Source organism: Marmota marmota, unplaced genomic scaffold (assembly GCF_001458135.2).
Source record: "Marmota marmota marmota unplaced genomic scaffold, marMar, whole genome shotgun sequence".
In the NCBI taxonomy this organism is placed as follows: domain Eukaryota; kingdom Metazoa; phylum Chordata; class Mammalia; order Rodentia; family Sciuridae; genus Marmota; species Marmota marmota.
In genome coordinates, this window is record NW_026000185.1 from 22,597,038 (window position 1) to 22,620,287 (window position 23,250).

Sequence of the window (23,250 nt, forward strand, 5' to 3'; positions counted from 1 at the left end):
AGTGGTTCCACAGGCATGGGCCACTGGAGAAAACCATACCTGGGCTCAGTGCAGCAGTCATTTTCTTGTCTTGACCTGAATAGAGATCCCTTTTCAGAGCTGTGAACTCTGTCTTCACTGTGGAGGTGCCTAATGTTGAAAGGCTTTTGTTTTTCATCTCCTTTTTTCCTGGGTTACCATCACATACTCAGATTTGTGTTGTTCTTGGTCCATAAAACTATTTCCATATGTGTACATCTCAAGGTCTGAATTTTCCAGTAGCAGGTCTGTTAGATGAGGCTCAGACAAACAGTTCTGGCAGAGCCTTTTGTGATGGTTCTTATCAGGCTCCTTTCATTACCTCCTGGTTTTATATACCTTTTGGTGGGACTGACCCAAGCAACTCCCTCTTGATTCTGATCTTTTATATTCCCTCTTGTCTTTGTGAGAGTTTCCCTGAAGATAATGCTAATCCTGTTTGTCCCTTGTTGTCCCATTTGTTGGTCTAATCTGGTCCCATGTTAGAGGACAGTGATTGACAATTGGGAGTCAGTGTCACAACCCTTTTAGCTACATTTGAACAGCGGAGTTGAGGAGGAGTGGCTTGTAGGCCAAGCTTGCCTGGATTCCATTAAGTTTAATTTTATTCTTGTAGGCAGTGGCTTCCATTTCACACCACTGGGAAAGATGATTTTGTTAGAAGCGGTACTTCTGCATAATTTTTAAAAGACACTAGTTACAGAGTTTTAAAGGAAAACATAAAGCAGAACCAATAAGAACAAAACAAATTCAGTTGTGTAGTGGTTTTGAACCAATTTTTAACTGAAGAGAATCAAAGGAAAACCAATTTGTATAGTAATTTAAATTTTTATCAGAAAGCTGTATTTAAGAGTACTTGTTAGAGGCTGTTCCATGAATCTGGTAAATGCTTTAGAGAAGAATCAAAACTGGGTGATAGGGCTGGGGCTGTAGCTCAGTGGTAGAGTGCTTGTCTCACATTTGTGAGGCACTGGGTTCCATCCTTAGCACCACATAAAAATAAACGAATAAATAAAGATATTGTGTCCATCTATATTTTAAAAAAATAACTGGGTGATACAGAGTTGGAAGAGTTGTAGCTACAATTTTGACCAGCGCTTAGCAATTGACAAGACAATTCAGTTATTTCATGCACAGCATTTTAAGATTACAGTCATGACTAATGCCAGGACCATCAGACTTCTAAAGATTGTATAATAAGGGCTGGGGGTATAGCTCAGTGGCAAAGCGCTTGCCTTGCACGTGTGAGGCACTGGGTTCGATCCTCAGCATCACATAAAAATAAATATAATAAAGATATGCTGTCCATCTACAACTACAAAAAAAACTTTAAAAAGATTATATAATAGCTTTAGAATATTGACGTAAAATTAATACCATATATCACATATATTGTAAAATAATAGATGTGTGTTCAGAGTTATAAATCATATTTAGCCAGAGTTTAAAGTGACAATTCAGAAGATTAGAAAACAGATGTTCAAATAAACCTTAATTTTTTTAAGTCTTCAGTTTTCCTAGCAATCAGAAACCTAATAAAGACCGGGAAAAAAAAACCCACTCATAGTTATCTTGATTAAAAAAAACAAATTTTGTTTCCTAGGCCAGTTCTTGTAAAATTTTACTAAGAGCAGATCAAAACTTAAGAAAACTTATTGCTTTAAACATAGGGATTTTTAAGAGAGCTTGATAGTTATGCACAATAGTTGGCAAACTCACACGCGCCTGGAATTTGGTTGCGGCTCTTGATTCTCCTTTCCCCTCATCTTTTCACCCTCCCCATTCTTCTTCCTCCTCTCTGCCAGGCTTCCTTTTTTTACATTTGCCTGGTCCTTTTTACTTATGCCAAAGGTGACGTTCCCTGTGGTACATAATGTGATTTTTAAAATACATCTGCGAGGCTTCCTCTTCCTGTCTCTTCACTCTGCTTCTAGATCTCCTTCTGCATTACGATCTTTCCATTATGATACCCTCTTCTTCCCTTCCCCTTTCTTTTATTTTACTCTAGCTTCTGCATATAACGGAAAACCTTCGACCTTTGAATTTCTGAGTTTGGCTGTTTTCACTTAGAATGATGTTCTCCACTTAGTGGCAGATGCCATGATTTGATTCTTCTTTATGACTGAGTAAAATTCCATTGTGTATGTATGCCATAGTTTCTTAATCCATTCATCTATTGGTGAACACCTGGGTTGATTCCGTAATTTAGCTACTGTGAATTGTGCTCCTGTAAATATTGAGGTGGCTGAATTGCTATATTATGCTGATTTTAAGTCTTTTGGGGAAAAACCTAAGGAGTAGGGTAATTGGTTCATGTGGTGGTTCCATCCCTAGTTTTTTGAGGAATCTCCATACTACTTTCCGTTGTGTGGTTAAACTAGTCTTTAGTCCCACCAGTAAAGTTCAGGTGTACCTTTTCCCCCACATCTTTACCAGCATTTATTTTTTGCTTTGTTTCCTTCCTTAAATTTGCATTTTGAAACAGATTCATACAAAATTTCTGAATTTGTGCTCTCCTTTAACTTTCCCACCCCGTTCAGCCTGTGAGTCTCAGCCTCAGTGCCACCTTAAGAATACTTTCCTATTGATTGATCACTTTAAAAAAAAAAAATTTTTTTTTAGATGTATGGACTTTTATTTTATTCATTTATTTATATATGGTGCTGAGAATCGAACCCAGTGCCTCACACAGGCTAGGCAAGCGCTCAATCATTGAGCCACTGCCCCAGCCCCTTGATTGATCGATTTTGAAAAATAGACATGTATGCTCTGTGTGTGTGTGTGTGCCATGTATATGTGGGCGTGTGTGTGCTGTGTGTGTGTGTGTGTGTGTGCATCTGCATGCCGTGTGTGCATATGTGCATGTGTATACATCTGCATATGTGCGTGCATGTATGTGTGTGCATGCGTGTGCAGTGTGTGTGCCATGTGCATGAGTGGGTGCATGTGCATGTATGCATGTGCTGTGTGCGTGCATGTGCTATGTGTGCATGTGTGTGCGTGTGTGTGTGTGAGAGAGAGAATCGGAAGAGGAGGGACAGCTTGGTCCTTGTTTTCTGTTTGGGAGCCTGCATAATTTTTTCCTACACACTTAAACTTGGTAGGATAGGTCCTGATGGGGTTTGTTGTCGTTTGTTTTGCTTGAAATGTAGACCCTTCCTTGCCTCTAGAGACAGTTGTCTTTTTGTAGTTCAGGAATGTTTTATTTTTGAACTTGTAATGTAGTTTTAGTTTTTTCAACCAAAATGTTATTATTATAGTGTTGAATTTTAATTCTCTTTTTTGTGTATTATCTCTTTTTTTTGCCATTCTCTTTTCTTCCCACATATTTCGTTTTAAATTGAACACTGGGAAAGCACTTTAATTGTATTTCCATGTCATGGAAGTTTTCTGTGTAGACATTTCAGTGCTTATCTTAATTAATGCTTCCTCCTTTGCAGTTTTTTCTTAATTAAGCCAGTCTTTTAATCTCCACCTATTTGTGGTTCTTTGTTGAAGCTTTATGCTTGGCACAATAATATGTGCATGGACATCTCTCAGATGGTTTGAATACTTGCATAAACAAAAACCAGATCTTGGTTGATGTGTGCTACTGAGAGTGTTAAAATGTTTTTCTATTAATGTGTTCTTTTTTTAAAAGACAGCTGTATTGAGATGCAGGTTTATATACCACAAAACTCATCCATTGTGAGAGTACAGTTCCATGATTTTTAGGTTTCATAGAGTTGTGTAACTGTGATAATATCCTGCTTTTAGAATATTCCTGTTCTTACAAAGTGTCCCTTCGTGTCTGTTTGCATTTAAGTCCTTGCTTCTGCACTCTGTCTGTAAATCTGCCTCGTGCGGATGTTTGTATAGATGCATGCAAAGTTACTGCTCATGTACACACAGATACACTTTTGCAGTTGTTTATATGTAAACAGCTGTTAAGTAAGGTGTGTAATGAACACACACACATACACACACTGTGTGATTGCTTTCATCTCCATGTGTGGCTTTCTGGGGTCGCCTGCTTTCCATGTGGCTCCGTGGGCTTGAACCAATTTATCAAACATTTGCTGAAAATTTATAATGCTGTGAGGCTAAAGAAATACTATCACGAAATATTTCCCCCAAGCACTATGATGAATCCAACAGCACTGGATTCCAAATTAAATTGTTAAAACTGTGACACTGGTGTGGGGTCCAGAAGCTGCATTTTAAAGAATTATATTACTTTAATTTTTTTTGTTGTTGTTGCTGCCAATGGACCATTTATTTATTTATTTGTATTTATGTGGTGCTGAGGATCAAACCCAGTGCTTCACACATGCTAGGCAAGTGCTCTGCCACTGAGCCACAACCCCACCCCAGAAGCTGCAGTTTTTAAAGGAAATAAGAATGGATGTGGACCCGAGCATCTCCAGCAGCCAGGCTTTGGTCCCCTGTCAGTAGCAGCGTGTGGGTCAGGAGCAGCCGTGCACATGGCTCTGGTTTGTGCTTCGGCAGCGTCCTTTCATGTCTCCCTTGATGTCCACACGCAGACTTGGGTTGACCCACCTGCCCTGACTGTGGCTGAGCCTCAGCCTGCCACAGCACCAACCTCTTGCTCACCGACCACCTGGTCCACCATTTATGTGTCGGTGCACCTGAGCATGTGTTACTTACCACCCTGAATGCGGCACCCACTCCAGCAGTAAAGCGGCCGCTCCTCCTGGCTTGCCTTGCCTGCCCTGCTCTGCAGAGCCTCTGTGTCTACTGAGCAGCAAGGAGCTTTACCCAGCATTCTCAGTTCAAACATAAATGTTTTTTAGGTTGTTGTACCCTTTGATTGATTTCCAGAGCACCAAATGTTTTGTTTTTTGTTTATGGGGATTTTTTTGTTTTTGTTTTGTTTCTGGATAAGTCTCATCCAGCTTTTCCCTTGGTTTGGGTAGAAGAATTGCTGGAAATGTTCCCCTCAGAGTGTATTCTTTTTCTAGCGTAGTCATTTCCCCAGTTACACTTACTGTATTAGTCAGGGTCAGAGAAGCAGAACTAAGAGAATCTGTGGGGGGATGCAGACACGGACAGAATAGACGGTTTTTTGTTTGTTTGTTTTAGGTATTTTGTTTCTATTTATAGGTAGACACGATATTTTATTTTTGTGTGGTGCTGAGGATTGAACCCAGTGCCTCATGCATGATAGGCAAGTTCTCTACCTCTGCACCACATCCCCAGCCCAGAAGAGATGGATTTTAAGGAATTGGCTGATGCTGTCATGGGGCTGGCAGGTCTGCAATCCGCAGGGCAGTCTGACAGGTATAGCAGTCTGGAAGCTCCGGCAGTGGTTCTGTGCTGTTTTGGGATTTTCTACTTTTTTGGAAAAATTTGTCTCTTAAAGCCTTTAACAGTTAAGGCCCTCCTGTGTTGTGGAGAGTGACCTACTTGACTCAGAATCTGTCAATTTAAATGTTAGTCACATCTGAAAATTCTTCCAACAACATTTGTGTTGGTGTTTGACCAAACAGATGCTCACCGTGGCCTGGCCAGGTTGACACGTGGAACTAACATCATGCTGTCCTCTGAAAATGCAGGTCCTTGTCTTAGTGCGAGTGTGGTCTGATTGCTGTCTGCTTCTCAGGGTGGACCCTTGCTCCCACTGGACCAGCAGTTCCAGCTGTTTACATATTTGACCACGAGGCACCTGCAGCTTTGGAGTGCCCTGCGTCCAAACTTCCCCTCTTCCTCCAGGGCTCAGTCACAGGCCTGTGTGCCAGCAAGCATGTGAACACTAGCTCTCCTTAAGGGGTTGTGTCCTGTCAAGCCCTCGGGCTCTGCCTGCAGTTCCTGAGCCTGCACAGCCTTTTCAGTTGGCCTATGTGCCCCTTTTCCTATTGCTGCCTTATCCCTCTGTGCATTTCTTTCTTTTTTTTTTTTTAGAGAGAGAGAGAGAGAGAATTATTTATTTTTAGTTTTTGGCGGACACAACATCTTTGTTTGTATGTGGTGCTGAGGATTGAACCCGGGCCGCACGCATGCCAGGCGAGCGCGCTACCGCTTGAGCCACATCCCCAGCCCCCTCTGTGCATTTCTTTGAGTGCTGATCACATTTTATTGTCACTGTTTGCGTATCTGTTTGAAGACTTTGTCTTCTGAGAGCAAAGCTCCTACACTGCCCTCCTTCTCACGGTCTGTCCTGGTCAGACGTGAACTTATGGTTTGCAATGCCTGAATGAACACCGAATCTCTGCTGAGGATTTGGAAGCTACATTCATACTTCTTTTGTAGTAGTTTCTCATCATACTGGAATGTGGAGATGGTGATTATTTGGGGATGAAGCAAACCTGAGTGCAAGTGGTCAGCCTTGGGTCAGATGCCAGGCATGCTTGGGTGTCTTCAATACTTGCTTGACTCCTTGGTGCAGACGCTTTTATTTTTTCTCCCATCCAATGCCTGCTATGTAGGCGTTCTGAAGCAGAATTTACTGCTGGCATGTCAGACCTGTTCCATTAAGAAAAGCTGTTTCTGATAATTTATTTATTCACGCATGTTGTTTTGAGGATCAAAAAAGGGCCTCATGCATGCTGGGCAAGTGCTGGACCACTGAGTGAAGCCCAGCGAGGAGTTCCTGCTCACTTTTGTGTTTACTGTGTTCTGAGAATGCCAGGGCTGCTTCGGCTTCTTCACACGTAGAACTCAGTGGTTGGTAGCTGGAGACTGTTTGTAAACAAATAATGTGATAATAAATAAACTTTTTCCTTGTCTTACCAGATATTAATCATCTTTCTGAAGTACAATCTCCATGGCCTGAACTTTTTTTGAAAATCATTTTGAGCAAAGTATTTGTTTAATAACAAGATAACCACATCAAGATGGTTGGAAAACTGAAGCAGAATTTACTATTGGCGTGCCTGGTGATCAGTTCTGTGACAGTATTTTACTTGGGCCAGCATGCCATGGAATGCCACCACCGAATAGAGGAACGTAGCCAGCCAGCCAAATTGGAGAGCACAAAAGCCACCGTGCGAACCAGCCTGGACTCTAAAGCCAATAAAACCTTTGCCTATCACAAAGATATGCCTTTGATATTCATTGGCGGTGTGCCTCGGAGTGGGACCACACTCATGAGGGCCATGCTGGACGCACACCCTGACATTCGCTGTGGAGAGGAGACCAGGGTCATTCCTCGGATCCTGGCCCTGAAGCAGATGTGGTCGCGGTCCAGTAAAGAGAAGATCCGCTTGGATGAGGCTGGTGTCACTGATGAAGTGCTGGACTCTGCCATGCAAGCCTTCTTACTAGAAATCATAGTGAAGCATGGGGAGCCAGCCCCGTACTTATGTAACAAAGATCCCTTTGCCCTGAAATCCTTAACTTACCTTGCCAGATTGTTCCCCAATGCCAAATTTCTCCTGATGGTTCGAGATGGCCGGGCATCAGTGCATTCAATGATTTCTCGGAAAGTTACTATAGCTGGGTTTGACCTGAACAGCTACAGGGACTGTTTGGCCAAGTGGAATCGTGCCATAGAGACGATGTACAACCAGTGCATGGAGGTCGGTTACAAAAAGTGCATGTTGGTCCACTACGAGCAGCTCGTCCTCCATCCTGAGCGGTGGATGAGGACCCTGTTGAAGTTTCTCCACGTCCCATGGAACTACTCAGTGCTGCACCATGAGGAGATGATCGGGAAGGCCGGGGGAGTGTCGCTGTCAAAGTGAGTCCAGGGCACACTCTTCCTTCTCACCCCGTGTCCCCCTGATGAGTTTGTGTGTGTGCGTGGGTGTGTGTGCACCGATGTGGGAGTGTGCGTGTTTGTGTGTGTGTGTGTGCATATGTGCGTGTGTTTGTAGGAGGGTTGTACACAGATGTGTGTGCATGTGTGCATGTTTGTGGGTGTGTGCGTGCGTGGATGTGGGTGTGAGCATGTGTGGGGGGTGTGTGAGCATGTGAGTGTGTGCACACATGGGTGTGAGTGTGCGTGGGTGTGTGTGCGTGTGAGAGTATGTGCACATGTGGGTATGGGTTGCACATGTGTGTGTGTGTGTGGGTACATGTGTGGGCATGGATGTAGTTTTTTTATACATAAAGTTTAGACCTTTCTGGAACAGGGGTAGCTTGGATGCGGAGTTTTCTTTTCATTAGTTCTGTCAGCTTATTAGATACCCTTCTGTCCATGTAATCTCTGTGCGCTTATAGTATCATGGTCCTTTGTGTCTGTGTGCTGGATGCCAACCAGCTAACAGGCAAAGAAGGGCCTTTCCACTGACCTCAGCCTCAGAGTCCGGGTTCAGTGTAACTGGCTTGTGACTTCTGACTTCTAGGTGTGCTTGTAAGTGGCAGTTTGGCTTCTGGGTAGAGTTAGGGTAATACAGGGAATGCACCTACTGTGTCAGCAAGCACTTAGGGAATGTCAAGCATTTTAAAATTTTAGTTATAGCAATAATGAAGGTACTACGACCTTTTACGGATAAGACAAGGTCATGGAAAGGTTAAGGGGACATGCTCATATTGAGATGCAAAGCTGTCATTCAGAATGTGCCAGATCCACTGAGCTCTGCTGTTTTCTAGCACCTTGCCACAGGCAGCGCCCTGTCGTCAGGTGTCGATCCCCTTCTGGCTGTTTCCAGGAGGCGAGAGCCGCCATGGTTGGAAAGCTTCGTCCACACAGAGGTCCTTAGGGGCCAGCGCTTAGAACAGTGACTAAGCCTCTTGCTGAGTCTTGCACTCTGCCTCCTTTCCATGAAGGGGTGGCTGCAGTGGACCAGTTGGTGTGTGGCCTGAGCAGTAACTGTGTGCGGAGAATGAGGAGATGACAGTGGAAAGCACTGTTAAATTCAGGTGGTGCCTCCTTATTGAAGAGAATTTGTGTAAAATTTTATTTTTTATTTTTTGGTCTTTTTTAATTTATCAAAGTAATTTATATCTCTGTAAAAAAGAGAAAGCAGTGTGCAGTGTGAGCCGCTCCTTCCACTGAGCGTGTCTCCTCACTTTCCCACGACTGTGACTTGTCTAGTAAGCACTGCCTTTCCATGCAGACCATCTCCGAGGAATGTCTGCCTGCCAGCACCTCGCTCACAGTTACTGGTGGTTTACACATTATCAGCCATTACCATCACTGCAACTCTAGATCATTTGTATTGATTGAAAGAAAATTACAGTCCTAGTCACTGTCACTGCACTTTATTGTTCTTTCCAGATAATAATCTGTAGTTGATTTTTAATGACCTGTATTCCTAGGTAAGTACAGCTGGGGTTCTGCCTCTGGATTCAGCCAATCATGCATCAAAAGTATTTGCAAGAAATTGCACTGAAGATGTACATACTCCCCTCGTCATCATTCCTATACATGCAGCATGACAGCTGTCTATACAGCATTGGCCCTGTTGTAGGTCTCAAAAGTGATCTAGAGGTGATGTTAGCTATAAGGGAGGGTGTGAGCAGGTTGTGTGCAGATGCTGCTCCATTTGTGTGAGGCTCTTGAGCATCTACACAGTTTGCATCTGCAGGGTTCTGGAGTCCGTCCCCTGCTGATACCAAGGGCTGTGGTGTGCCCTGGCCGGGAGACTCTGGTGCTAGTTCTGCTTGTCAGTGCAAAGAAGCTGACAACATCTCCAGACTCTCCTAGTGGGGACTGAAGAGATATGTGAAGTTAAGTCCTGGGGATAGGAAGAGAGAGACCGTTCTGCATGTGTACCTGCTGTGCTCCATCCATAGAACCTTTAAGTCAGTGAATTTCATCAGGGAACAAGCCTTGGCATCTAGTCTGTTGTTTGGAGACCCAGCCGAGCTCTGGGCTTTGTCACAGAACCTTGTCCACGTTGCAGGTGTCTGTGTGAGATGCTCAGTGTTCGGCTGGGTGAGCGCTTAGTTCATGTGCACGCCTATACTCACCACCCACACCAAGGAATAGGGAACCCCAGCAGCATCCAGGAGGCTGTGCCTGCTCCTTCCTGTCAGTGCTCCTCCACCCAGAGCTGCCCCTGTGCCACCCCAGTCTCCACAGGTTGTCTTGCTTGTTTTTAAACTTTATTTACATGCAGTTGTGCATATTTTTTGTGGTTGGCTTCTCTTATTCAGTGTTGTGTTTGAAATTCATTCATGCAGTTGTAAATAGCAGTGGTTGCTCCATTGTTATTCCTGTGAAGTGTGCCACAGTTGATCCGTTCTTCCATGGACAGACACTTTGAGTTGTTTCTGGTTTGGGGCCATTGTGGATAAAGTTGCCAAGAACATACTTGTACGTTAGTTTTGTGGAACATGAGCATTCTTTTTGAGTGTATTTCTTTCTTTTTGAGTATATACCAATGAGAATTATTGGATCATACTTAAGTGCTTGTAGACACATACGCACACTTGCACGTGCGCATGTGCGCGCGCGCGCACACACACATGCTATAAAACATATACTTCCTTAAGATTTTCTAAACTGTATTATTTGTTGGTGTTTATACTGTAATTGTCTCTCATCTTTGCCAGCACTTGAACCTTTTAATTTTAAACTTTCTGATAGGGTACATGTGTTTTTTGTAAATTTAAAAACAAAATTAAAAAATGGCATATGAACCTCTTTTTGAAATAATCTTACCCAGAATTCCAATATAAAGCACAAGAGCAAACCTTTAGTTGAGTCTAAATTATCACATACTTCCTCTTTTAAGACTGAGTCCCTACTCTCGAAAAACCACAAATTCAGGGATAGGGCAGAAGCAGTTATTTCTTTAGGACCAAGTTGTAAATATTTGGTGTTCATTGTTATGTCGATTTATACCTCAGAGTCAGTCATCCTGTGTGCCTATTCCTGTGTACAAACATTGCTTTCTTTTGGAAAAATTGTTTAAAATCAGTTTCTTTTTTTTTAAATTTATTTTTTAGCTTTAGGTGGGCACGATATCTTTATTTTATTTTTATGTGGTGCTGAGGATTGAACCCAGTGCCTCACGCATGCCAGATGAGCACGCTACCCCCTGAGCCACATCCCCAGTCCCTAAAATCAGTTTCTTAATACTTGTTATAATGTTATGTAGTATGACGGTACTTAAAAATATTTGGGAAGCCTGAAGGTTTGCAGATGTCACCAGGTAGCCCAGGAACCTAGGTCCTGGCTGTTGAAGACATTGATGTGGAACAAGCTCACAGCTCTGCCTGCCTTCGCTTGTCAACTGTGAAGGTTAGCCTTGCCTCTGCTGGGGCTGGCGTGGAGATGCCCCACTGTTTCCAGTCAGGGTGGTGCCTCTTCCTTCTCTGGTCAGTTCCAGTCTCAGAGACAGAGGAGGTGGGGATGAAGCCCAGTGGTGAAGCACTTGCCTGTCACGTGAAGCCTGGCTTGGGTCCCAGCACTCGGGGAGGGGGGGGGGCACTTGACCACTGAGCCTCATCCCCAGCCCTATTTTGTATTTTATTTAGAGACGGGGGTCTCACTGAGTTGCTTAGCACCTTGATTTTACTGAGGCTGGCTCCTGCCTCAGCCTCCCGAGCCGCTGAGATTATAGGCGTGTGCCACTGTGCCCAGTTTACAGGTCTATCTTTTTTTTTTTTTTTTTTTTAGTTGTAGATGGTCACAATAACTCTATTTTTTTATGTGCTTCACACATGCTAGGCAAGCACTTTACCACTGAGCTACAACCCAGCCCTGAGTCTTTTTTTTTTTTTTTTTAATTTTTTTACTTGTTCTCTTTAGTTATACATGACAGTAAAATGTATTTTGGCATATCATGTAAACATGGAGCATAACTTCCCATACTTGTGGTTGTATAGGATGTGGAGTTACGATGGTTGTATATTCATATATGAACATAGAAAAGTTATGTCCGATTCATTCTACTATCTTTCCCATTCTCATTCCTGCCCCCGCCCCCAATCTGGGGAAACTCCATTCCCCCTAACCTCCATTGAGAGTAATCATCTGCATATCAGAGAGAACATTCAGCCTTTGGTTTTTGGGGACTGGCTTTTTTCAATTACCATGATAGTCTCTAGATCTATCCATTTACCAGCAAACACCATAATTCCATTCTTCTTTACGGCTGAGTAATATCGCATTGTATGTATATATCACATTTTCTTTATTCGTACATCTGTTGAAGAGCACCTAGGTTTGTTCCATAGCTTAGCTATTGTGAATTGAGCTGCTATGGACATTGATGTCCACTATAGTATGCTGATTTTTAAGTCCTTTGGGTATATACCAAGGAGTGGGATAACTGGGTCAAATGTTGGTTCCATTCCAAGTTTTTTGAGAAATCTCCATACTGCTTTGCAGAGTGGTTGCACCAACTTGCATTCCCATCAGCAATGTATGAATGTACCTTTCCCCCACATCTTTGCCAACATTTGTTGTTATTTGTATTATTGATAATTGCCATTCTGACTGGAGTGAGAGATGAAATCTCAGTTTAGTTTTAATTTGCATTTCTCTAATTGCTAGAGATGTTGAATATATTTTCATCCATCTGTTGACTATTTCTTCTTATGTGAAGTGCCTTTTCAGTTCCTTTGCCCATTTATTGATTGGGTGGTTGTTGTTATTATTATTATTATTATTTTGGTGTTAAGTTTTTTGAGTTCTTGAGGAATAGGTGGCAAAGATTTTCTCCCATTCTGTAGGCTCTCTCTTCACGTTCTTGATTGTTTCTTTTGCTGTAAAGCTTTTTAATTTGATACCACCCCATTTATTGATTCTTGATTTTACTTTTTGTGCTTTTAAGAGTCTTGTTGAAGAAGTTGGTTCCTAAGTTAACAGGATGGAGAGCGGGGCCTACTTTTTCATGTCTGTTTTGGTGCCAGTACTATGCTGTTTTTATTACTATAGCTTTGTAGTATACTTTAAGGTCTGGTATTGTGAGGCCTCCTGCTTCACTTTTCTCACTGAGGATTGCTTTGGCTATTCTGGGCCTCTTATTTTTCCAAATGATTTTCATGGCTGCTTTTTCTATTTTTTTTTTTTTTTAAAGTAAAGTGGGAGATTGGGACAAGGAGGGCAAGGGTGGGGTGGTGGATGTTTGGGGCTTTTATTTATTTATTTATTTTTAGAGAGATAATTTTTTAATATTTATTTTTTAGTTTTCGGCGGACACAACATCTTTGTATGTGGTGCTGAGGATCGAACCCGGGCCGCACGCATGCCAGGCGAGCGCGCTACCGCTTGAGCCACATCCCCAGCCCTCTATTTTTTTTAATATTTATTTTTTGGTTGGACACGATGTCTTTATTTATTTATTTTTATATGGTGCTGAGGATAGAACCCAGGGCCTCCCATGTGCTAGGCAAGTGCTCAACCCGTAAGCCACAACCCCATCCCTGCTTTTTCTATTTCTATGAAGAACGTAATTGGAAACCTCAGTAAGAATTGCATTAAATCTGTATAGCACTTTTGGTTGTATGGCCATTTTGACAATGTTAATTCTGCCTATTCAAGAACATGTGAGGTCTTTGCATCTTTGAGGTCTTCTTCAATTTCTTTCTTTAGAGTTCTGTAGTTTTCATTGTAGAAGCCTTTCCACCTGTCTTGTTAGATTGATTCTCAAATATTTTATTTGGCTGTTGTGAATGGGATAGTTTTCCTAATATCTCTTTCCATTGTTTCCTCACTGATATATAGGAATGCATTTGACTTATGGGTGTTAATTTTATATCCTACTGCTTTGTTGAATTCATTTATGCAGGAAATAGAAGTAAGTTTTGGTCTATTGACAGTGCCCTCTTCTTATGCCTTGTGGTTAATTGTTTCTATCAGGAAACTCAGGAAGTTCCTGGAGTATGGAAGTGTTTCTGCTGTTCAGCTCATTATGGTAGTAGAAAATGACCTGGGATAAATAGGTCAAAGGGCAAAACTAGAAAAGAAGAACAATACAATAGAACAAGTATAGGAATCACAGCTACAGTTCAGAGAAGAGTGGCTGTCTGCTCTTGGAGGAGAAAAGGATACAGCAAAATTTAAGCCAAATAAGTTTAGACTGAAAAGATAGAGCAGTGGTAAGAACAAGAGACGGATCAAGGACAGGATAACTGACACCCTATTGTTTCTAGGATGAAAGGCAGAGAAAAAACTAGGAATCCAACCTGGAGCAAAGAAAGCCTGCCCTTGCCTAGCATCTCCGAGATCAGGCCAGGCGACTCTGTCTTGTGCTGTCCTGTACAGCCCTGTGTAGCAGCACCCCTGGTTTGGCTTCCACTGAAAAGGTGCTAGTAGCTCACACTGCCTTGCCCCAATCACACAGCCCAATGTGCCCCTGGGGGCCAAAACACTGCCCTAGGCCCAATTGAGAGGAGTTACCTAAAGGAAGGAGAGTTCAATAGATGAAAGAAGAGCATCTGGCTTCGACTCGGGGAATGTTGCGCTCCTTCATTGACCGGGCTCAGGTGCTGTAGCTCCTTCCTGACTTCCAGGATGTGTTTCCCTTAGTCAAAAAGCTGTGCTGGAGATGTTACTCCTGGCGGCTGCCTGTGTCTAACTCTGGTCTGCCATGTTCCAAAGGAAGAAGTGAGTTGGGGACTTCTGTGCCTCGGTCCAGACCTACCTGAGGAACAGCTGCGCCTAGCTGTGCCTGATAGTGCTCTGCAGGGGAGCCACCCAAGCACAGTCCCACTGGGGCCCAGAATGCGGCACTCGTTTCTCATAGGTTAAAATGAATTTTAAAAAATTGGTACAAACTAAGCCAAACAATTCTAATTGGGAGATTACAGTATGGCCAGATTAATGAAGATGAGAAATGATGTGGTGTTTTGAGGAAAAAGAGGAGAGTTCATTTCCAGGCAGGAAGCAGAGGGAAATAAGACTTAAATTGATGGAGTCCAGCTTTGGGGGGCCTTAACCTCTGTGCTAAAGATCTTGAATTTTTTCCTATAGATCATTTGCTTTCAAACTTCTGTTTTCAGCAGGTCAAATGAAATATCATAAGGAATCTTGGTATAAAAAGTATTTAAAACAAAGTAGCTCTGGTTGATGCAAAATTTAATTTTGCTTGGATTTAACAATATTTAATTTTGCTTGGATTTAATAGCAAAGCTTCAATTTTATTTTCAAAAGAAAAATAGATTATAATGTTTTATAAAATTTATAAAATGATAAAAATTAAAGACCTTGGGACTATAGTGGTTTCTAAAAAGCAATCTTAATAGGCACAAGAATTTGAGGGTATATCTTAGTTATTCAGACTGCAATTTGCCAAGTAACATAAACTGAGTATGCACAGTGGGGGATTGACTTCCCAGTTTTGGAGGCTGGGAAGTCTAAGATCAGGCACTGGCTGTTGAGTGTCTAGGGAGGGCCTGCTTTCTGCTTCATAGATGGTACCTTCTTGTGCCCTCACCGATGGCAAAATTCACAGAGAACTTTCAAACTTTGGTTCTTTGGGATTGGCTTATTTTGCTTAGCATAATAGTCTCCATATTCATCCATTTTTCAGCAAATGCCATAAAGTCATTCTTTTTATGGCTAAGTAATATTCCATTGTGTATATATGCCACACTTTCTTTTTAAAAAAAATTTTTTGTAGATGGACATAATACCTTTATTTATGTGTTTATTTTTACAAGGTGCTGAGGAACGAACCCAGTACCTCACGCATGCTAGGCAAGTGCTCTACCACTGAGCCACAACCCCAGCCCCACAACTTTCTATCCATTCATCTGTTAAAAGGCACCTTGGTTGGTGCCATAGCTTAGCTATTTTGAATTGATCTGCCATAGACATTGATGTGGCTGTGTCAGTGTAATATGCTGATTTTAAGTCCTTTGGGTATAAACCCACTGGTTGAATGATTCAGTCAAATGGTGGTTCCATTCCAAGTTTTCTGAGGAATCTCTATACTGTTTTCCAGAGTGACTGCACCAGTTTGCAGAATCAAGTAACAATGAGTGTTGGCAAGGACGTGGGGAAAAGCGGATACTTATACATTGCTGGTGGGGCTGCAGATCGGTGCAGCCACTCTGGGCTTTGTTTTATAGAGCAGGATGGGGTTTACAGCAAAATTCAGCAGAAAGTAAGTTCCTGCCTCAGACCTGCAGAGCCTACCCTGATATCAAAACTCAGACCAGACAGGTGCACTTCTTAAAATCAGTGAGCCTGTGATGTACCGCCATCATCCCTGAAGTTCGAAGTTTACCTTAGGGTTCACGTGTGGTATTGTGCATTCCGTGGGTGTTGTCAGGTGTGTGCGGACATGTATCCACAATTGCAGAGAGTTTTAACTAGCTAAAACCCCTGTGTGCTCACCAGATTGCCCTCTCCCCTCTGTGCTCATCTGCTCACCCTCTCCCCTCTGTGCTCATCTGCTCACCCTCTCCCCTCCGTGCTCCCCTGCTCACCCTCTCCCCTCCGTGCTCCCCTGCTCACCCTCTCCCCTCCGTGCTCCCCTGCTCACCCTCTCCCCTCCGTGCTCACCTGCTCACCCTCTCCCCTCCGTGCTCCCCTGCTCACCCTCTCCCCTCCGTGCTCCCCTGCTCACCCTCTCCCCTCCGTGCTCCCCTGCTCACCCTCTCCCCACTGTGCTCACCTGCTCACCCTCTCCCCGTGTGCTCACCTGCTCACTCTCTCCTCCTGATCTCTGGTGACCACTGTTTTTATTATAGCCGTAGGTTTTCCAGAGCGTTGTAGAGTCAGACTCTCATGGTGTGTAGCATTTTAGCTTGGCCTTTTCACTTAGTAATATGCACTTAAGATTCCTCTTTGTCTTTTCATGGCCTGGTGGGTTTTTTTTCATTGGGGGCATTGTATGATATTCCATCTCTTTATGCATTTCAATTTTATTTATCCATTCCTCCACTGAAGGACATCTTGGATGCTTCTGAAATTTGGCAGTTATGAATAAATTGTTAAAATATCCATTCAGGGTGTATGTGTGTCAATTCCAAGGAAGACAACTGGCGGATCCTGTGGTAAGGGTATGTTTAGTAAGTAGCTGCCCCGCCATCTCCAGGAGCAGCTGTATTGTGTGTTTCCCACTCACTGTGGTAAAGCCTTTGCCCCCAGGTCCTGGTCAGCATTTGGTCTTGTTGGTGTTTGGATTTTGGCTATTTTTATAGGTGTGTGGTGGTTTCTCCTTGTTTTAATTTACATTTCCCTGATGACGTGTGATATAGAGTAGCTCTTCATGGGCTTGTCACCATCTGTATGTTGTGCATCCATGTCCTCCAGGGATATTGGTCTGTGGTTTTCTTTTCCTGACATGCCCTTATCTGTTTGGTTGGTTGGTTGGTTAAGTTGCAGATGGACACAACACCTTTGTTTTTTATTTTTCTGTGGCGTTGAGGATCCAACAGTGCCTCGCACATTCTAGCAAGCACTCCGCCACTGAGCCCCAGCCCGGGACCTCTTGTCTGGTTTTGGTATCAGAGTGACTGCCTTCACAGACGGAACTGTTCCATGGGATAGTTTGAGAAGGAGTGGCATTAGTCCTCCTTAGAGGTCCAGGGATCTCCCTGGGCATCCGTCTGCCGTGGGTTTTTCTTTGCTGGAGCTTTTTATTCCTGCTTCAGTTTCACTGCCTGTTACTGGCCTGTGTAGGGCTTCTGTGTCCTTTTGGTTTGATTTTGGTAGGTCATATATGTCTAGAAATTTGTTCATTTCTTCTAGATTTTCCAATTTATTGGAATGTAAATTTTCAAAACAGGCACTAAAGATCTCTGGATACCAGTAATGTTTATGATTATTTTCCTTCTCTCTCTCTCTCTCTCTCTCTATATATATATATATATATATTTATTTATTTATTTATTTTAGGTGTAGATGGACACAACACAATGCCTTTATTTTTATGAGGATCCAACCCGGGTCCCGACCGTGCAAGGCGAGTGCTCTACTGCTGAGCCACAATCTCAGCCCTTATTTTCCTTCTTTTGCATCTCTAATTTTATTAATTTGGTCTTATCTCTCTTTCTTTTGGCTTATCAGTCATGTTTATCTTTTCAAAGAACCAAATCTATTTCATTGATCCTTGTCTTGTTTTTTATTCTCAATTTCATTGATTTTTGGCTCTGATATTAATTATTCCAAAACCCTCCTTTTGCTGGCTTTGGAATTGGTTCAATTTTCTCCAGGGCCTTGAGAGGCATCTTGTCTGTTTGGGATCTTTCTAGCTTTTCTGTGCAGGAATCACCGCTGTGACTCCTCCTCCAATGGCCTTCGAAGTGTCCCAGAGTGTCTGGTGTGCCGGCTCACTAGTCTCATAAGAATTTTTCACTTTCTCCAATTTCTTCTATTACCCAATCATAATTCAAAGGTGTGTTGTTCAGTCTCCAAGTGTTTCTGTAATTTTTCTTGCTATTGATTTATAATTTCATCCCACTATGATCTGATAGGATGCAAGGAATTGTGTTCTAAGGCCTGAAAGGCCTTGTGGTTTTCTCCTGAAAGCCAGAGCTGATGTACTGGGGAGAGGAGAGTCTGCAGTCCTGTGAGGGGGCTCAGCCTCCTGGTGAGCTGGGTGCTCCACAGACAGCTCTCCAGCACCTCCCCCTTCAGGGACAGATGCTGCTGGACTTGAGGCGCTCCCATCCCCTAACTTGGTGAGGCTCTGATAAAGCTGCAGTTGGTAGGCAGCCTTCTTCTTTCAGGTTGCTTGTTGATTTGTGGTGTGGGCTGGACCCCAGGCCTCCTGCCTGCTGGACATGTACTCTGCCGCTGAGCCATGCTGGTGGCTTCTGAGGGCAGGCCTTGGCAGGAGCAGAGTGTTCTTCAGGGTGTTTCTAAGTGTCATGTTCCCTGTCCTACCAGAAGCACGTGGTTGCATCTGGTCATCAGGGAGGACCGGTAACTTCCACCAGGGCAGGCTCTCCTTTTCCTCAGGCATTGTCCTTAGCGGGTGATGGCCAGTATGACATTTCTCTGTGGAGGAAGCACAAGTCAGGAGGTCTTGGAAGACCCGTGATCTTTGTTAAATGGGGTAAAGGGAAAAGGAGTGAGGCGCCAGTTCAGGGCTCAGGGAAGGTCTCTGCAGAGAGGGCATCTGCGTGGGTTCAAGGCTCTTCTGGTGGTGGCAGGATTCAGGAGTGGATCGAGTCTGTGCACGGGGGAAGGCAGGCTCCCCCTGCCCTCTTCTCCCCGTCCCAAAGCTGGGCTTTCTGTCTCTCAGCTGTGGTCCCGCTCCTGCCCCTCGTGCCCAGGTTTCTGCCCCTGCCTCTGGCCTACTGGTGCTGCTCCCCAGCGCACAGCCCTGGTGTAGGCAGGAGAAGACCCCAGCGTCTTTGCTCTAAGCAGTTGCCTGCGTCAGGACCATCCCAGGCACATGTTAAAACTGCAGCCTCCGTGTGTCTGTGCTGAGGACCCTGCAGTGGCCCCCTGGGCTGAGTACACATAGTGACCATGGGGAGGCCGTCAGCCGGGTGCCATGGCCCACGCCTGCCATCCCAGCAACTCAGGAGGCTAAGGCAGGAGGATGACAAGTTCCAGGCCGGACTGGGCGACTTAACAAGGACCTGCTCAAAATAAAAAATGAAAAGAGCCAGACATGGTGGCGCACACCTGTCATCCCAGTGGCTCAGGAGACTGAGGCAGGAGGATGGAGGGTACAAAGCCAGCCTCAGCAACTCAGTGAGATGCTGAACAACTCGGGGAGACGCTTTCTCCAAATAAAATATAACAAGGGCTGGGGATTTAGCTCAGTGGCAGAGTGCCCTGGGTTTACCTCACAGTACCTTTCCCCACCAAAAAAAAAAAAAAAATATTTTGGGCTTAAACCCTTTAGTGGCCATTTGCCTTAACTTTTGTAACTGATCTAACATTTCCATGATTAATAGGCAAATTTCTCAGAATGTATCACTTAGCTTAGCAGATCTTTAGCCTCCACCCACCCTAAAGCGAAGAGTGACCTCTGGGCCTAGGGAGATTTCCCACTCTGTTGTAACCTGCCTGCCTGCCTTATGTGCCCATGAGTGTACTTGGCAAATATGACGATTTGTGACTGTCTTTTGTTCTGTGACTATAAAAGTTTATGTAAACTCTTCCACAGTGGAACATTTCTTTCAGGGCAAGTTGAATGGTCACTTATTTTTGACTTACAATATAATATTTTCTAATTTATTTTTAAAAATTCAGCCTTTGGGGCTGGGGTTGTAGCTCAGCAGTAGAATACTTGCCTAGCATGTGCAAAGCCCTGGGTTCGATCCTCAGCACCACAAAATAAATAAATAAATGGTCCATTAGCAGCTTAAATTTTTTTTAAAAAGTAATATAATTTTTTAAAATGCAGTTTCTGGACCCCACACCAGTCACAGTTATTAACAATTTAATCTGGAATCCAGTGCTGTTGGGTTCATCACAGTGCTTGGGGAAAATATTTCGTCACAGTATTTCTTTAGCCTCACAGAATTATAAATTTTCAGCAAATGTTTGATTAATTGGTTTCTTGGGGAGCTGGGAGAGAGGGATTTTCAAGTGGTTTAAAAAGTTTTGCAATTTGGGAGTGCCATCAATAAAAATGATGCAGGAAAGAACTGGCAAAAACTGTTCGAAATCACTTTTTCGGAACTGCAGAAGTCTTGAAGCAATTAGCCAAGTGAATGCTGAGTCTCAGTGAGAGCAGTGAGTACGGAGGCACTGTTGCTTCCCCAGCCCCTTGCCTGTGGCCATGGGAGCAGACAGTACTGCACTGCTGATGCTGCAGGGAGAAGGCAGACCTGATTCTCAGAGAACTCCAGTGCCGCACTGGCAGCTCTGCAAAGGCTGGTTCAAGTCCATGACCTTATTTCTCCTGACTCTCCTGGCCCAGACTGACCTGCTGGGAGTGGAGGGCTGCAGTTCAAACCTTTATACAGAAACGATACTGTCCTTGCTGCCTGAGGCATAGGTGACAATTGGCCAGAGTAGGCTAACTGAAAAGCCTAGTGGCATTGTCTGGGAGCACAGCGCTGGCCGGGATGGCTGTAGTCCCGCCCTGTGCCTGGGCAGGACGGCATGCGTGCTCAAGGAAGGCTTCAGGCCCATCTCCAGGCTTCACAGAGGCAGGGCCAGCCAGTGTCACTGGAACTTACCCCAGACCTCCACAGCCCTTGTGGAAAGACTGAGTTTTTTCAAATTCAGACATTTGAGGAAATCTGACCAGCCATTAGCTGGCCTCGATCTAGCAGAACAGAGACTTAAGTCCCCACACACAACAGACTGAGTATCGAAAAGTCTGTAGACAGACAAACTGCTTCACTGAGCAGCAATAGATGGAGAGGGGAGAGAGTCTGGTTCCCAGAGGTGCTTCTTCATGGTATCTAATATGCCCCGTTTACAACAGAAAATTATTAGGCATGGAAGGAAACAAGAGAAAAAGAAAAGTCACCAGTAAAGATTGTCCTTGAAGAAGTCCAGAGACTGAACCTGCTTAGAGAAGGATTTTATTTTAAATTTTTTTGGTTGTAGATGAACATAGTACCTTTATTTTATTTATTTATTTTTATGTGGTGCTGAGGATGGAATCCAGTGCCTCACGCATGCTAGGCAAGCGTTCTACCACTGAGCCACAATCCCAGCCCCTTAGAGAAGGACTTTAGATCTACTATTCTGATCAGTTCTTCAGAGAGCTAACCATGTCTAAAGAACTAAGAGAAAGTAGGAGAACCATATCTTGCCACAGACAATGTTTATGAAACTGAACATGATAGAGGTTCCGAAGTCATAGACAGTTAAACCAGATGGAAGATTCATTCCACAGGAGACTGAGGAGGATGAAGAAAGAATAGGTTAATTTGAAGATAACGTCAGTTAGCTTTATCCACTCTGAGCAGCAGAAAAAAATAATTAAGAAAAATGAACAGCCCAAGAGATCTGTGAGCCACCCTCCAGTACCCCAGCATGCACATCAGGGAAGCTCCAAGTTCAAGGTCAGCCTCAGCAACTTGGAGGAGCCAGAGAGGGGAAATGCTTGAAGAAACAGTGCAGAACACAAATTTGATTAAATGTCTATCTGCACAGCCACGAAGCTCAATGAACTCCTCATGCAATAGAACCAAAGCAATGCTCCCACAGGCCTCTTGGTGAAGCTGTTGGAAGAGAATCTTTAAAATAGCCAGAGAAAAGCAGCACCACATATAGGAGTTCTTCAAAAACCTACAGCTGACCTGTCACCAGAAACCATGGTCCAGAGGGCAGCGGGACAATGCTCACACTGTTGCAGGAACTCAGCTAGACCTTCTGGGTCTGGCCAACTCCTTTTCAGGAAAGAAGGAGAAACCAAATTGAGGGCTTACGAGAGCGGCCTCGAACAAACACTAAGGGGGTCCTGGTGGCTGACATGGAGGGGCATCAGGTGCTGACTCAATCCAGACAGGAGGACAGAGGACAGGGCTGGCGCTGACTCCTGAGGCCTGGAGCAGCAGGGTAGAGCGCACTGCTCTCTCCGCCTCAGGAAACTGCTCCCTCCTCACACCACATGTAGTCTTTGAATAAATTAGTGAGGCTAGGTCTTCTCACCATTATAATTATTTTTTTCAAAAAGTAGGTTTAATATTATTAGTTAACATGGAATGCAGGTTAAGTCCACAGTCAGATGCCCCTGTGTGTGCACTGGAAGGGTCCATATTAAAGGAATGGAAGCCCAGTGCTGGCAAGGCTGGGTGGGATGTGTGCTGCTAGGTAACACCTCCCAGCAACTAATCACACTGCCTACGGCGCAGCAGGCCCACTCACCACGTCTTCCCAGCGTGAAGCTGGTTCACACTTTAAAAATCACATTGATCTGTGGCAGCACTGTGCATTGTGACAGCCAAAAGCTGGAAATGAACCCAAGTACCTAGCAATGTGGGAGTGTATAAATAAAACCTGAGATAGCCACTGGACATGATGGTGCACGCTGCTGTAATCCCAGCTGCTAGGGAGGCTGAGGCAGAAGGATTCCAAGTTCAAGGTCAGCCTCAGCAACTTGGTGAGGCCCTGTCTCAAAATAAAAAATAAAAAGGGCTGGGGTATGTCCCAGTGGTCACGCACCCCAGGTTCAATCCCCAGTACAAAAAAAAAAAAAGTATTAACACAGTGAGATGTTACTGAGCAATAAAAGGAGAAGCTCCGCAATGTGTGAGCCTGGTTCAGTCTCATAGATACAGAGTATGAAAAGCCAGCGTGCACCACAATTTCCACTTTGTGACGCTTAAAAACAGGTTAAGCATTCTTTGTGGTAGAATAATTAACTCTAGATAGTCTTGACGGGCAGGTTATACAAAGGAGACTACTGGGCTGGAACCTTCTCTGCGTTTGAGTGGTGGTTATGTGGCTGTATATACCAAAAAGTTTGAGTTAACACTGTTTAAAAAGTAACTTTTCTTTTCTTTTTTTTTTTTTTTTAAAGAGAG

At 43.9% G+C, this 23,250-nt stretch overlaps 1 protein-coding gene across 3 annotated transcripts in view; it reads left to right on the forward strand.

Moving 5' to 3' along the window:
* The window catches only part of Tpst1 (tyrosylprotein sulfotransferase 1), a 93,045-nt gene that overhangs the window by 22,363 nt on the left and 47,432 nt on the right, over positions 1–23,250 (forward strand). For all 3 annotated transcript variants that reach the window (XM_015491388.2, XM_015491389.2, XM_015491387.2), the window contains exon 2: positions 6,751–7,696. In XM_015491388.2, the coding sequence (XP_015346874.1) occupies positions 6,852–7,696 (845 nt within the window). In that variant the 5' untranslated portion in view covers positions 6,751–6,851. The remainder of the gene's footprint in view (positions 1–6,750; positions 7,697–23,250) is intronic.